Source organism: Pelophylax lessonae (assembly GCF_965119305.1).
Source record: "Pelophylax lessonae genome assembly, chromosome: 7".
Taxonomy (NCBI): Eukaryota; Metazoa; Chordata; class Amphibia; order Anura; family Ranidae; genus Pelophylax; species Pelophylax lessonae.
The window spans coordinates 81,228,310-81,242,875 of record NC_138774.1 but is presented as its reverse complement, the minus strand read 5'-3'; the positions used below and the strand labels follow the sequence as shown (position 1 = coordinate 81,242,875).

At 44.3% G+C, this 14,566-nt stretch overlaps 1 protein-coding gene across 1 annotated transcript in view; it reads right to left on the bottom strand.

Moving 5' to 3' along the window:
• Positions 1 to 254: 254 nt before the first annotated feature.
• Positions 255 to 14,566, bottom strand: part of GMFG (glia maturation factor gamma) — a 33,131-nt gene continuing 18,819 nt past the window's right edge. The window contains exons 4-7 of the mRNA XM_082262645.1: positions 13,829 to 13,902; positions 7,964 to 8,031; positions 4,279 to 4,352; positions 255 to 589 (exon numbers count right to left, since the gene is read on the bottom strand). Of these exons, the coding sequence (XP_082118771.1) occupies positions 518 to 589; positions 4,279 to 4,352; positions 7,964 to 8,031; positions 13,829 to 13,902 (288 nt within the window). The 3' untranslated portion in view covers positions 255 to 517. The remainder of the gene's footprint in view (positions 590 to 4,278; positions 4,353 to 7,963; positions 8,032 to 13,828; positions 13,903 to 14,566) is intronic.

Sequence of the window (14,566 nt, the reverse complement as noted above, 5' to 3'; positions counted from 1 at the left end):
TTTATACAGTTTGTGTGTTTGGGGCCACGAAGGGCTGATGAACGTGAGAACTCAACAGGAATCACATGTTCTCTGCTCTCCAAGAGCGAAAAACAAAACATGTTTATAAAAGACCTGTCATGAGAGAGGATTATTACTGCCGGTCCTTTCCTAAAATGCTCATTGCCTGGCTGTTATCCTGACCTGTTGACCTCAAGTAACCATTTACTGACCTAGAACAATTATGCAGAGCAGAACAGTCAGAAGTCCTCTGCATCCATGTTCCAGGTCAGTAACAAAGTATTGAAGCCACAGGGTCAGGATCACTGCCAGGTAACCAACAATTTCAGAAGGAGCGGTCAGCATTGGCAGCCCCATATTTCTCTCATTACAGGTTTGCTGTAACCTATTAACACTTATAGTTGGAAAATGTTCAAATCACGGTTCTTATTCACATCATCACCCAGACGGCAGGGACCGAACTGTTGTTGAGACTGATTTTAGGAAATGTGCTTATTGGTATCCATATTGGTCCACTTCAACGGAAGAAAGCCAGGCGCTCTAGCAGCCATTCCTCTGTAAGGTCGCTGGTGTTTCTAATCTCAAATACCTGCAATCAGCATAGAAAGAACATTCTATTTGTTAAAGCATATCCAGACTCAAGAAAAAAAATGATGAGGTGGCTGCATTCGTTTTCTTTTTTTGTTTTCCTTTATTTTACCCTGGTAATCTTGCCGTTAAGTCAATTCCTGTCCTAGGGTGACAACTGTACTGGGCAGTGTTGCCTCCCTAGTACAGGGAGTGCATTAGAACTAAATAATGCCCCCCCCCCTTCTTCATAACATGGGGAGATGTTTTGTAGTCCACAGAGATAGCAGGGAACAGTGCTAAATAATAACAGAGGTAGAGAGTACGAGAAGTTATCATCTCACATGATTTCTGGTTGGATGAACAGCTATTTTTTTTTTTTGTTGAAGATATAATAAAACCCTTGCAGTGCGTTTTATTTTAACCACTTGCCGACCGCCGCACGACTATATACGGCGGCGGTCAGCCCCTCCTGGGCAAAGTGACGTACCGGTACGTCACCCACCCACAAGCCTCTAGGGGGCGAGCGTGCGCCGCCGGGGGCGCGCTTCCGCCCCCGCTCGTTCCCTGACATCCCTGTGCAAGTGACCGGCGGCTCCGATGTCCGCCGGCCACTTGCGATCTCCCGCTGTAGAGGGAGAAAGGCAGGCGGCTAATGTAAACACAGACGCCTGTCATTCTCCCTGGTGTAACTGCAGAGATTGTACGATCCTGCTATGTAGGATCGTATGTCTCTGTGGTTACATCCTAGCCACGCCCCCCCACAGTTAGAAACACGCCCCCAGGGATACATTTAACCCACTGATCATCAATAAAGTTAACCCCTTCCCTGCCAGTGTCATTTTTACAGTAACAGTGCATATGTATAGCACTGATTACTGTAATAATGTCACAGGTACCCCCAAAAGTGTCAAAAATGTCAGTCAAGGGTCCGATCTGTCCGCCGCAATGTCGCAGTCCCAAAAAAAATCGCAGATCGCCGCCATTACTAGTTAAAAAAAAAACAATAAAAATGACATAAATCTTTCCCGTAGTTAGTAAACGCAATAACTTTTGCGCAAACCAATCCAAAAACGCTTATTGCGATTTTTTTCCAAAAATATGTAGCAAAAAACAAAATAGGCCTAAAATGTTAAAAAATTTTGATTTTTACATTTTTTTTGGGGAACTTCATATAAAAAAATGTGAAAAATATTGTTATTTTTTCAAAATTATCCTTCTTTTTTTGTTTATAGCGCAAAAAGTAAAAATCGCACAGGTGATCAAATACCATCAAAAGAAAGCTCTGTTTGTGGGAAAAAAAGGACGTCAATTTAATTTGGGTACAGCGTCCCACGACCGCGCAATTGTCCGTTAAAGTCACGCAGTGCCGAATCGCAAAATAGGCCCTGGTCTTTGAGCAGCCAAATCCTTCGGGCCTTAAGTAGTTAACCGTTTCTTCAAAACCCTAAATTTATATCTGCTACCTATAGTGTTTTGAGGTGCTACGGTAAATATACTTTTAGAACCCCTAAACAGGGGGAAACTTAGTGAAAATGGGCGTGGTTTGTCCAAATATGGTCAGATTGGGCAGGATTTGATAGGTCTGAGGTTGGTTACAAAATTAATCTAATGCCAAATAAGTGTCACCAGCACACTTACTAAAAGCTTTCATTTGTTGCAAAAAGACATGCGATGTTTCAGAGCCATCATTAGGCCTCTTCGTTTTCCAACATTAGTGACCAATAAAAGCTCATTATATGCATTTTTGATGTGCTGGTGACGTTTGAAATGCATTGGATATACGGCAATGGCAATGGTATCATTCATTGATGAGTCACTACTGTGTTACAGAAATAGGAGTAGAATGGGAAAGAATACACAGCTTTGATTCATTCACTTGTGTATTTACTTTTCAGCTTGAGCTACTACACTCCATAAACATGTTTTAAACAAAGCTGAGGAGGATAGTCTGGAAATTGTGTAAAGAAGCCAAGAGTGCCACCTGCTGTCTGCATTTGAAAACACAAAATACTCATATGCAATCATTTTATACTTACCTACCATTTTTAACACTTGACATTTTTTATTATATTTTTAAGCTAGACAATAATATATAAATATATAAAAAGTATATACACCGATCAGCCATAACATTATGACCACTGACAGGTAAAGTCAATAATATTGAGTATCTTGTTATAATGGCATCTGAAAGTGGGTGGGATATATTAGGTAGCAATGGAACATGTTGCGCTTGAAGTTGATGCGTTGAAAGCTGAAAAAATTAGAGAGTGTAAGGATTAGAGTGACTCTGACAAGGGACAAGCTGTAATGGCTAGACGACTAGGTCAGAGCTACTCCAAAACTGTAGCTCTTGTTGGATGTTCCTAGTCTGCATATGTTAGGAAGTAAAGGGAAGGAAAACCGGTGAACCAGCGACGCAGTCATGGGCGGTCAAGGTTTACTGGTGCATGTGGTGAGTGAAGGCTCGCCCATGAAGTTTGATCCAACAGAAGAGCTACTTCTACCTTCTTGCTGGAGAAGTTAATGATGGTTCCAATAGAAGGGCGTCAGAACACACAGGGCAAACAAATGGCCACTGCCCCACCTATAACTGGGCTTTGCAGCAAGGAGCACATGGAAGGGCAACACATGTAAAACAAAACCAAAGAAAATTCCCAGCTCAACTTACAAGCCAGCCTGCAAGCAACCAAAGTGTCCTGCCTAAGAGTTCATGTTAAAAACAGGGGTTTACTGTGCACACATTTGCAAATACATGTGTAAGCTGCAAATGGTTGTGACAAGGCAACCCAGTATTATCTGCAGTCCTAACTCTATGAATTTTGAGAGTCTCCAAAGTAGAAGCATGTGCATAATAATGGATAGGCAAAGGGCATGTGAGCCTGGAGGGAGCCCACCCCTCCTTAAAGGCACAGGGACACTCTGGACACCCAGCATATAGCACAATTACAGCAAAGGTCTCCAGTACATCCACTCACCAATATTCCAAAGGTACAAATCTTTGCTGCCATTGTGCTATATGCTGGGTGTCCAGTGTGCCCCTGTGCCTTTAAGGAGCGATGGGCTCCCTTCAGGCTACAATGCCCTGCCACTGCAGATAATACTGGGGTTCCGTGACCTCTGCAGTTTTAGAATATATTTTCAAATGTGTACAAACGAAACCCCTGTTTTTAATGCAAACTGTTGGACAGGATAGTTTGGTTGGTTGCAGGCTGGCTGGTAAATTGAGCTGGGAATTTTCTTTGGTGGAACACACAGTGCATCACAGTTTGTTGTGTATAAAGCTGCGTAGCCACAAACAGGTCAGGGTGCCCATGCTGACCCACATCCACAGCCATAAGCGCCAACAATGGGCACGTGAGTATCAGAACTACTGTAGACCAAGGGACGAAGGTTGTCTTGTCTGTTTAATTCAAAAATAGTTTTGAGAAACACAACAAGGTGTTTGAGATGTTAACTTGGACTCCAAATTCTCCAGATCTCAATCCATTCATGCATCTGGGGAATGTGCTGGGAAAACAAGTCTGATCCATGGAGGCCCACCTCGTTACTTACAGGACTTTAAGGATCTGCTACTGATGGTTTGGTGCCAGATACCCCAGCATACCTTCACAGGTCTAGTGGAGTCTATGCCCTGACGGGTTATGGTGGGTGGTCATAATGTGTATTCTGTACGTTCTCGTTATCTCCGCTCCATTGTTTGTTTACCTTAGTAAGCTCAGCGATTTGAACCAGTCTGTTTTTACTTCCTGCGTACATCATCTGCTGCTCAGGCTTACAACCTGTTTACAGGGAAAATATCATGGTAAATGTATGTGAACGAGGACAGGTGCTTATTCAGTAACAGCACAATAGAGTGGTAACATATAGCAACCAACCAGATTCCACTTTCCCAAAGGGTCCCCATACATCTTATAATCTGAGCATTTTTTCTCACAATTTTTGTACAGTCAACTTTAGATTTACCAATTCAATGTGTGGCACTACTCCCATGGGAGCTGCTGAAAGCGGATTCCCCTGGGTTACCCATAGCAACGACTTGTGAATTCTTAGTACTTTAGATTCTTGGCTCAGTCAGTAAACAGTCCAGGGGATTTGGTTTTTGTTGTTTTTATTTTATGATTGGATGGGAGAAGGGATGAGTAATATACTCCAACTTGGTAAACTATGCACAATCTTGTGGACTTCTAGCTATGTTTAATGCGGCAAGGCCACTGCTTCACCTTGCCCCTGAAGTGAAGTATTTGAAAGGCGAACCACTTGGTAAATTTCTCTTCAGGGTTCTACTTGGCGCCCCCTTTCTCTCTGACTGTGTGCGCTGACCTTCCGTCCACTGACCTCACTGGAGGGGTCCCCTTCCTGGGCAGACCCCTTGGCAAGCCCCCTGGTACTCACGGACACTGTTTTTCCCAGGTAGCTCAGCCCTCAGCTCCACTGTCAGTTTCTCCAGGACCTTTATGGCTCAGCTCCACACCTGGCTCACCAGGCCAACTGCCTGTGACCACTTTCCTCAACATACAGAAGGAGAGACAGCCGTCACCCTCCTCCAGGGACTCGGCTTCCCGCCAAAGACTCCCTGTCACATGTGCCCTTGGCTTTTATGATCAATCCCAGGATGCACGGCGGTTGTGCCCTCCCACTGGGACTGTCACAAAAGCCTGTGTGTCATTGGCTGGGTTTCCTCCACTGTCCAACAGGCTCCCCTATTGGATACAGTGGGGACACTCCCTCAGACCAAGTGAATCACACATGGACACATGTAACAGGCAAAACTAACAATCCTGCTCCCCTGATAAGCAGAAGAGCAAAACAATGCTTTTATTCTAGCACCTAGGAGGGTGCTACAAATGTAATATGTGAGTAGTTGCCGTTTGTTTGTAATATGTGAATCTGCCTACTTTATTCAAACAATTGGTATCCAAACATACAGGCCCTTGCACTACATAGTTATTGGTATATCTAAAGGAGATTGTACAATTAGATTGTAAACTATGTGGTGAGCTTTAGTTAAATCACTGAAAGATTTGAAGGAGTGATGGCTAAACTTGGGACAAAAGGAAACATATAAAGCGAACACGGCTCCTAATGCTGGCTGTACACATGACAATTTTGTTGCTTTCCATCAATGAACGAACAATTAAGACTGTTGTTAAAGTGGTTGTAAACCCTTACATATATCCAGTGAAGTGACTATCCTCAGAGATGAAACAAATCCCCCTACATATGTTGTACCTGTTTATCCACGTCTTCTCTTCTCTACATCCATTCAAAGTCCAGAATGTATAAAGCTTGTCTGAGAAGTTACACTCTGCAGAGCTTAGTGAGGAGCACTCTGAGAGATAAATGGAGGGAAGAGACTCCCCCTCTTCACACAGCACCCAGGATCAGAGCTGAGGCTGTCAATCACAGGCTGCGTGCTGGAGCTCCCTCCCCTGTCACCATTTCTCTCTTGATGTCAGGAAAACTTGTCAGAAGTGATTCATGCTGATAGCAGAGGAAGGAAGTAGCAGACAGAAATGACACTTAGTGCTCTTAATTGAGACAAGTACACACTATAGAAGGGTATGCTTTGCGTATTTTATGTCTGAAGTTTACAACCACTTTAAACTGTCACATTTTATATATGTTTTTCCCTCCCTGTGGTAAAGTTGTCACTGAAACAAGAAGTGAGAGAAATTCTTCAATGGGTACACAAACAGGAACAGAAAACTGATAGATGTTTTAAATTTCCTAGACTGCTGAAACAAGTATTTAACTGCCATTGTGTCTGAGTTTTTTCCTTACTTTGATAAAAAGTTAAGAGAACCATATTTTAAGGTTGTTGCTGAAAGAGGAGATAAGGTGAAATCTTTGAAATTTTTTCAACGGTGGTAATTCCCTTTATTCTGGGAGATTTCCTCTCACTTCCTGTTGTGTCTTAGGGACAGGATATTATGGAGAATCTCCCTAGTCTGACCACAGACAACGAAAAACACTTATGACTATGGGCTTGTTCACACACGCTCACACTATTATTGCTGCTCCTCTGAAAAGTGATATGTTTTACTTTTCAGAGTGTGTTTGATTGGCAGTGAGGAGGCATTATGCCACCTCCTCACCATCTGTTTTAGCTCTCAAAATGCCAACCCACCATGCTGCAGCCATGTACATTGCATGTGGTTGCTGAACAGCCCAATTCACCAATTGCCACTCGTCAAATCCAATAAGCCAGTTACTTTTTGCCACAGCTTGTGTAAAGCCGTGAGCCGCTGCTTTTCTGTGTTTAGGTGGGTAGTCATGGGCCGGTAAAACCATGGCTCAACCGTCTGCTTTTACTGCCCACTGGCTGCCCATGTGAATGAGCCTTTAAGTCAAAAGTGGCAAATTTTGGGGCTACGGGCTAACCCTAATCTCAAGCCACTGCCAAACTGCCACCAGGATATAGGGGTCCTAAGGAAAAATTCATCCTCATCACCACAAACTCCTTCTCCTGTCCTGTGCTGTGCTGCTGCCTGAGATATATATATATATATATATATATATATACAGGGCATTTTTTCAGCAGGAACGCAGAGGAACGCAGTTCCGGCACCTCTAGCACTGAATGTACAGTATGTAATGGCAAGGGGTGCTGGGGTGAGGTGTGATGGAAGGTCTACTGATGCTGGCTGCTGGGGGATCTATTGTTGCCGGAGAGGATCTAGTTTTGTGTGGTGACCTATTGTTGCTGGTGGGATCAATTGTTGTTGCAAGGGATCTACTGTTGAGGGAGGGATCTATTGTTCCTGGCTGCTGGAGAGTCTATTGATGCTGGCTGCTGGGAGATCTGTTCTTGCTGCTGTGGGTCAATTGTTGCTAGAGTGATATTTTGTTGCAGGGGTCCAAAGTTGCTGGGGAGGTCTATTATTGCTGGGGGAATCTATTGTTGCTGGGGGTGTATATTGTTGCTGGCTGCAGGGGATCTATTTTACTGCTTTTCTTGTTATCATTAACAAATTCCATACAAATTAATTAGCACAACATGATGATACTTGGCTTTGTATTCTCTAAATGAGGCAGTGCTGGGAGGTCGGTAGGGGGTGGTACTAAGGGACGGTGCTCGCAGGTGTGTTGGGGGTGGAACCAAGGGACAGTGCTCGGAGGTGGGTTGGGGGTGGAACCAAGGGACAGTACTCGGAGGTGGGTTGGGGGTGGAACCAAGGGATGGTGCTCAGAGGTGGGTAGGGGCGGAGACAAGAAGTGTCTCAGAAGGGGGGAGTTCCTGCACCTATTCTCTGAGAAAAAAGCCCTGTATATGTATATGTATTATATCTGTAGTGTAATGTAAACTGAGTACTTCCAGTTCTGGTCTTAAAGATGGCATAGTATACAGGAAATATGGACGTCCCACCACTGCCCAGATGTGACAACTTACCGACTGGGCTGGAGAAGATCATGCACAGTGGATATGAGATGCGCCCATCATCATGCTTGTACTTGTAACTGTATACCAGAAATGTGTCCTGTGGTCAAGGAAGTCAACAAACACTATATTCTATTTCAGGGTCCCTAACCCTGTGTGAGCTCTGACTAGAGTTTACACAGGATTTACTTTTATAGTGCTACCCCCACTATGGCCACTAGTTTTGTGTGCCGGGTTCTCTTCCCGCTAGAGCTGCACAGCCAGGCAAACAACAGCTTTCACCATTCTGGCTCAAGAAACAGTCTAGGGGTTGTCTTTTTAAAAGTTTTATTACAAATCAAATTGGATGGGGATCAGGGAGCTGTGGGATACTCCAGAACACTAAACAAGAATGCAAGGACGCTATCCCCTTTACAACAGCTTCTTAACGCAGTTCTTCAAGTATTAGGACATGGAGTGGACAGCACTGATACACCATTAACAAGGTCCCAGGCCAGGCAAGTCTTAACAGTGTGGCAGGGGTTAACAGTCACAAGGATCCCTTTCTCGCTCTGGTCTGTACTCACAGTGTCCGCAGAGCTTGGATGTCTCCTTTGGACTCCATCAGGCAGACTCCTGTGTAGAGTTCCCAGATAAGATCCTTAGTGACTCCCCGCTTTTGGCTCCCAATGACTTGTAGAAATATAAGCCCCTAAACTGAGCACAGCTGTAACCTCGATGAGCAGGCTGGATACTCAGCAGGATGGCTAGGAAGGACTGATGGCTCTCCTGGCTGGGAACCTCTCCTCTTGGGAGAAGAACCCTGCTCTCTGGTACTACAAACTATTTATGCATCCTCCAACCACAATCTGGGCCCACCTTTCCAGGGATTGGCTGGAGCTACATAAATATTCAGGCTGCTCATTTGACTCTCCCATCCACTAGGTTCTGAAAAGTTCCAGAAAACAGAGGGAAGCAGTCAAACATGCAGCCTGCAGAGCCCATAGCATCCTTATAGTGGTTGTAAATCCTTACATATACCCAGTGAAGTGACTATGCTTAAGTGATTGATACACAGAGATAAAACCAATCCTCCTATATAAGTTGTATCTGTCTTTCTGCAGTCTTCTTTTCTCTACATCTGTTCAAAGTGCTACATTTATAAGCCTGTCTAAGAGTTCAGAAAAAGGGGGTGGAGGGCTGAAGTTACACTCTGCAGAGCTCAGCGAGGAGAGCTCTAAAAGCTGATTGGAAGGAAGGGACATGCCTCCTCCCCATAGCTCACAGGAACAGAGCTGAGGTTGTCACTCTCCTGGAGCTCCCTCCCCTGTCACCATTTTTCTCTTTGTGTCAGGAAAACCTGTCATAAGTGAGTCATAATGATAGCAGAGGAACGAAGTAGCAGACAGAAATTACACTAGTGCTACTAATTGAGACAAGTACACACTATAGAGGCATATGCTTTGTTCATATTTCATGTCTGAAGTTTACAACCACTTTAAGTAATCACACACTGCTCTCCTAAAGCACTAAATTTACCCAGTCAATCCTAGCAGCCTATATAGGAGGGAGCTGAATTTTTTTTGCTCCTGATAATGCAAAGGAAAGGAGAGTATATGCTCCTGGGGGAAGCAGTAAAGAAAACCCGTTGCGTAGTTCTGCCTCGCTATGCTTGCACAGATAATTCCCATAGGCATCTATGGATCAGTCTCAAGAGGCTGGAAACAATTGGAAGACTGCCCTATGTGGATAAACCACCATGTGTGGCCCCTGTACAGAAAATGGTATTGTAGGCCAGCCTTTCCCAACCAGCGCTCCATGGAACCCTAGGATTCCTCCTGAAATTGCTAGGGGTTCTTTGATCAGTGAGCAATGACAAATTAATCTGAAACCTGCAATGACCACCAATGTAAAAGGGCACTTCTACGTTGACCACTTATGGGAGGGAACACCACAATTTTAACTGTGTGTGGTTTTTTTTTCTTTCTTTTTTTTTGTTATTCCTTTTTTATTTCAATATTTTTTTTTATTATTTTTATGATGGGCAGGCTATGGTTTTTAATTTTTAATTTAAAACGTTGTATAAATGATTGATCACACATTGCTATTGTACTGGGAGTTGTAAGTATAATTATTTTTTAGTAGAGGTTCCCCAAGATCTAAAAATTATATCAAGGGTTCCTCAGGGGTAAAATGTTAAGAAATGCTGCTATAAGCTGTCAACATTACAGGGTGGCAATTTTGGAATAGAGCTGGTATTTTTAGGTCAAGCTGGTGCGCTTAAAGCACAAGTGTGCTTTGTATGGAAATGTATCATTTGAAGAGACACCGTCATTTTTACCCTTTAGGGCAAAAATACCCTGAGCTTCAGGAACTGGTGGAACATGTGAGTTCATCCCATGTGACGGTGCTAGGGTTACCACCTGGCCAGTATTTTAATGGCCTGGCCAGTCAAATTGGGGCTTGTTGCCAATGTTGTTAATAGGAAAAAGTTCATAAGGCTGATATTTTTCCCTAAAAAAAAATGCATCCTTAGACAGTGCTTAGTTCTAATATTAAATCTGGGATCCCCTTTAGATAGACACTGTCACTTAGCCCTGAATGGAAATGCTGACAATACCTGTTTAACAAAAGATCTGTGGGGATACAGATTGTCGCGTGGTTGCTGGGCGACTGCCTTTTTCATCTTTTTGACCTAGCTACTGAATTGTCATCTTCAGCAGCTCATCAGGTTACGCAATGCATCTTCTAGTGATCACAGTGCACTACTGATTTGTGGCTGAGTAAAGAAGCATTAGGGCTAGCTACAACATTACTTGTATAGCACCTATGAAATGGCTAATATTACTATTATTAATATATGGGATTTATGAAGCACCAACAGTTTGTGCAGTGCTTTATGAAATAGAGGGAGACAGTACAATTACAATACAGTTCAGTACTAGAGGGATCAGAGGCAGAGCTGTCTTAATGCAAGGGCACCCCTGGGCACTGCCCAGGAGCCCCAGGTGCTTGGGAGCCCCATGATAATTCTGAATTGCATCATACTTGCCAGATGTCTTGGATTTGCTGGGACAGTCATGCATTTTACTAAACTGTCCCAGAATAGCTGGGACCCAGGAAGCATCCCAGAACCTGTACTATGCCCTTCTGCTTTACCCCTGTTCTATGCCCTTTGTGTTGATTAGCCTTTGATTTATGCATGTTTTCCTATTGTTTATAATCAATTTTATTGAAAGTACTAATACATTTATGTTTAATTTAATTTATACTTTAGTTTTAGAGAGTAGGTGCGTAAATTTGGGCAGGCTGGGAGGGGGTCCCAGTGCATTACTTTGCCCAGGGGCCCATGATGCTGTTCAGACGACCCTGATCAGAGGGTCCGGGTCATTAGAGCTCACAATCTAAAAGGGAGAGTCTAGTGATAGAAAAGATAATAACTGTGAGCTGATGGAGAAAGTAAAAGATCAGTTAATTAGTTAAAGGCAGGATAGGCCTCTCTGAAGCTATGAATTTTCAGAGATCGACCTTAAAAGAGAAGTATGAGAATCTTTCCCCCCCCCCCCCCCCCCATTTATACTTACCTAGGTGGATGCAGCATTGGTTCGATGCTGCACTGAGAATCGAGCGATCGAACACTGCTGATCGCTCAGTTCTGACAGCTCCCTGAGCAGAGAGATGGTGACTGTCGGTCAGCAGCTCTCTGCTCTGCCCACTCCTCGCTCATAAGAGTGTTGGGCTGTAGAGGGGCGGGGAGCGGCTGGCTCAGCCTCTCAGCGGCTCGCTGAGAGACTGAGCCGGGTGTCAGTCCAGGCACCTGGCGAATCCCGACTTCGTGGTCGTGATGACGCGGTGCCTGGGTTGACTTCTGTGATCAGAGAGCGGACTTCAGCCCACTCTCGTATGAAAACCGGTCACAGGAGTGCAGAACGGACTGCACTCCTGTGATCCATAGGAGATGTACAGCCTAAGGAGCTTTGGCTGTACATCTCCTTTAAGGTGGATAGAAAAGTTACCTGTTGAGCATGGGAATTTTTTGATATGGAATTTTGAGATATTTGTTTTTATTGTTTTCAATAAATTTATATGAGGTAGTTCTAGTTAGTGTTGTGTTTTCCACAGCTTGTTTTTTTCTGTTTTGTGTTATCAGTACATTTGTGGTGACACCCATCTTAATGATAGGGGTGGGCACCTCTAATAACTAGTGGATTCCCGCAACCTTTCTATCAGTGGCGGCTGGCACTCAAAATTTGGGGGGGGGGGGGGGGCGCAAACAGAAAAATGTAATAGACATTGCTTCGTGACATAAAACGCTGTAAAAAATTGCGTGACTTTGAGGTCGCAAAAGTGTGAAAGGGGCCTTCAGTAATTAAGGTATAGTGTGCCCCCTTTCAATGCAGAGAGACCAGCGTGCCCCCTTTCAATGCAGAGTGACCAGCGTGCCCCCTTTCAATGCACAGTGACCAGCGTGCCCCCTTTCAATGCACAGTGACCAGCGTGCCCCCTTTCAATGCAGTGACCAGTGTACATGCCCCCTTCAATGCAGAAATCAGCGTTCATGCCCCCAATGCAGTGACCAGTGTACATACCCCCAATGCAGTGACCAGCGTACATGCCCCCAATGCAGTGACCAGCACACCATTCCCCCAATGCAGTGACCAGTGTACATTCCCCCAATGCAGTGACCAGCGTACATTCCCCCAATGCAGTGACCAGCGTACATGCCCCCAATGCAGTGACCAGCATACATGCCCCCAATGCAGAGATCAGCGTGCGTGCCCCCTTCAATGCAGTGACCAGCATACATGCCCCAATGCAGTGACCAGCGTACATGCCCCCAATGCAGTGACTAGCATACATGCCCCCAATGCAGAGATCAGCGTGCGTGCCCCCCCTGCAGTGACCAGCATGCATGCCCCCAATGCAGTGACCAGCATACATGCCCCCAATGCAGAGATCAGCGTGCGTGCCCCCAAATGTAGTGACCAGCATACATACCCCCAATGCAGAGATCAGCGTGCGTGCCCCCAATGTAGTGACCAGCATACATGCCCCAATGCAGAGATCAGCGTGCATGCCCCCTTACTTGCCTGGAGCAGCAGCGGCAGCGAATGGCTTATCCTCAGTCCCGGTGACCGGCGGCGCGTCTCCTCCAGTCCTTCCGCTCCCGCCTCCTCCTCGGCCAATGGCATGGGGTTTGCCTTGCGGCCAATCAGGAAGCGCGTATCAGACGCGCTTCCTGATTGGCCAGGAGGAGTATCGTTGTGACAATAGCAAATTTTCATTTGCTATTGTCACACAATGGGTGGGCTCGGGACGCACTGCTCTGCGCCCCGGGTCCACCCTTTGCATCGCCCTATTAGAGCCTCTGGCTCTAATTAGGTGATGCCAAAAAAAAAAATCCCCATTGAACTTCATGCGTCCAGCACCCCTGCATGCAGATTAGGGGGCCGGATGCATGGATGGGGGGGGCGACGCCCCTGCGCCCTCGGTACACCGGCCGACGCTGCTTTCTATATAGTTTTTTGTGTTAGAGTAAGATTTAGCCAGTCAGATTGGGGTAACGAGTTTCAGAGGATGGGAGAAGCTCTGAAAAAGTCCCGGAGGCGAGCATGAGAGGTCTTGGGAGGAGTGAAGATAATAATTAAAGAAATTTGTATCTGCTAAAAAGTTGCCTTCTGTGACAAAGAGCTAAAGACGTATAGTACAGTATTATTAGGGCAGAGATGATGTCTGTCACTGCCACTCTGCAACCACAATTGAATTGGTAGATAGTCCTTTGGAGTGCCCTGCCTTGGAGGATTGAATCAACTACATTCTTAATTCCTAATTTGAACAAAGAGATTTGCCCATTCCTTCTTATAAGAAGCCACTGACTGATTCATGCATAGCTACTACAGGTCACATGTCTGGTAAGGATATCTGGGTTGACGTTCTGGTAGCTCATTCTGTAGATCATCAGGGGAAATGTCCTGAAAAAGAAAAACAAATTTCAGAGAAATTAATTTGCCCACTCCACATTAGACAGTCAGGTTCCTCCACCACCCTTAACTCGCTCATCCATGTCTTTATGGACCTTGCTTTGTGCACTGGTGCACAGTTATGTTGGAACAGGAAGGGGCCATTCCCAAACTGTTCCCACAAAGTTGGGAGCATGAAATTGTCCAAAATGTCTTGATATGCTGACGCTTTAAGAGTTCCCTTCCCTGGAAGTAGACAATTGCAGTTAATTTCATTCCGAATTGAAATGCGGATGAAATTCAAATTCAAATCGACTCTAATAGTTTTCAAATTAATTTCAAATAGTTTTTGAATTTGAATAATTTTCAAATTCGAATTTGAAAAGTTTTCGAATTCGAATAGTTTTCAATTTGTTCTCCAATTTCCAAAGAGAATAAAATAGGATAGAATGTAAAGGAATAGAACAGAAAAAAATTGAATAGAATATAATAATATACATATATATATTTATATATATATATATATATATATATATATATAATAGAAAGAATAGAACCATCTGCTGGAATTCGAATGTCAAATAGAATAAATCTGAAATTCGAATATGTTAGAAAAGAATAGAATAGAATAGAAAAAAATAGAATAGACTATAAAAGGATAGAAAAGAATAGAACT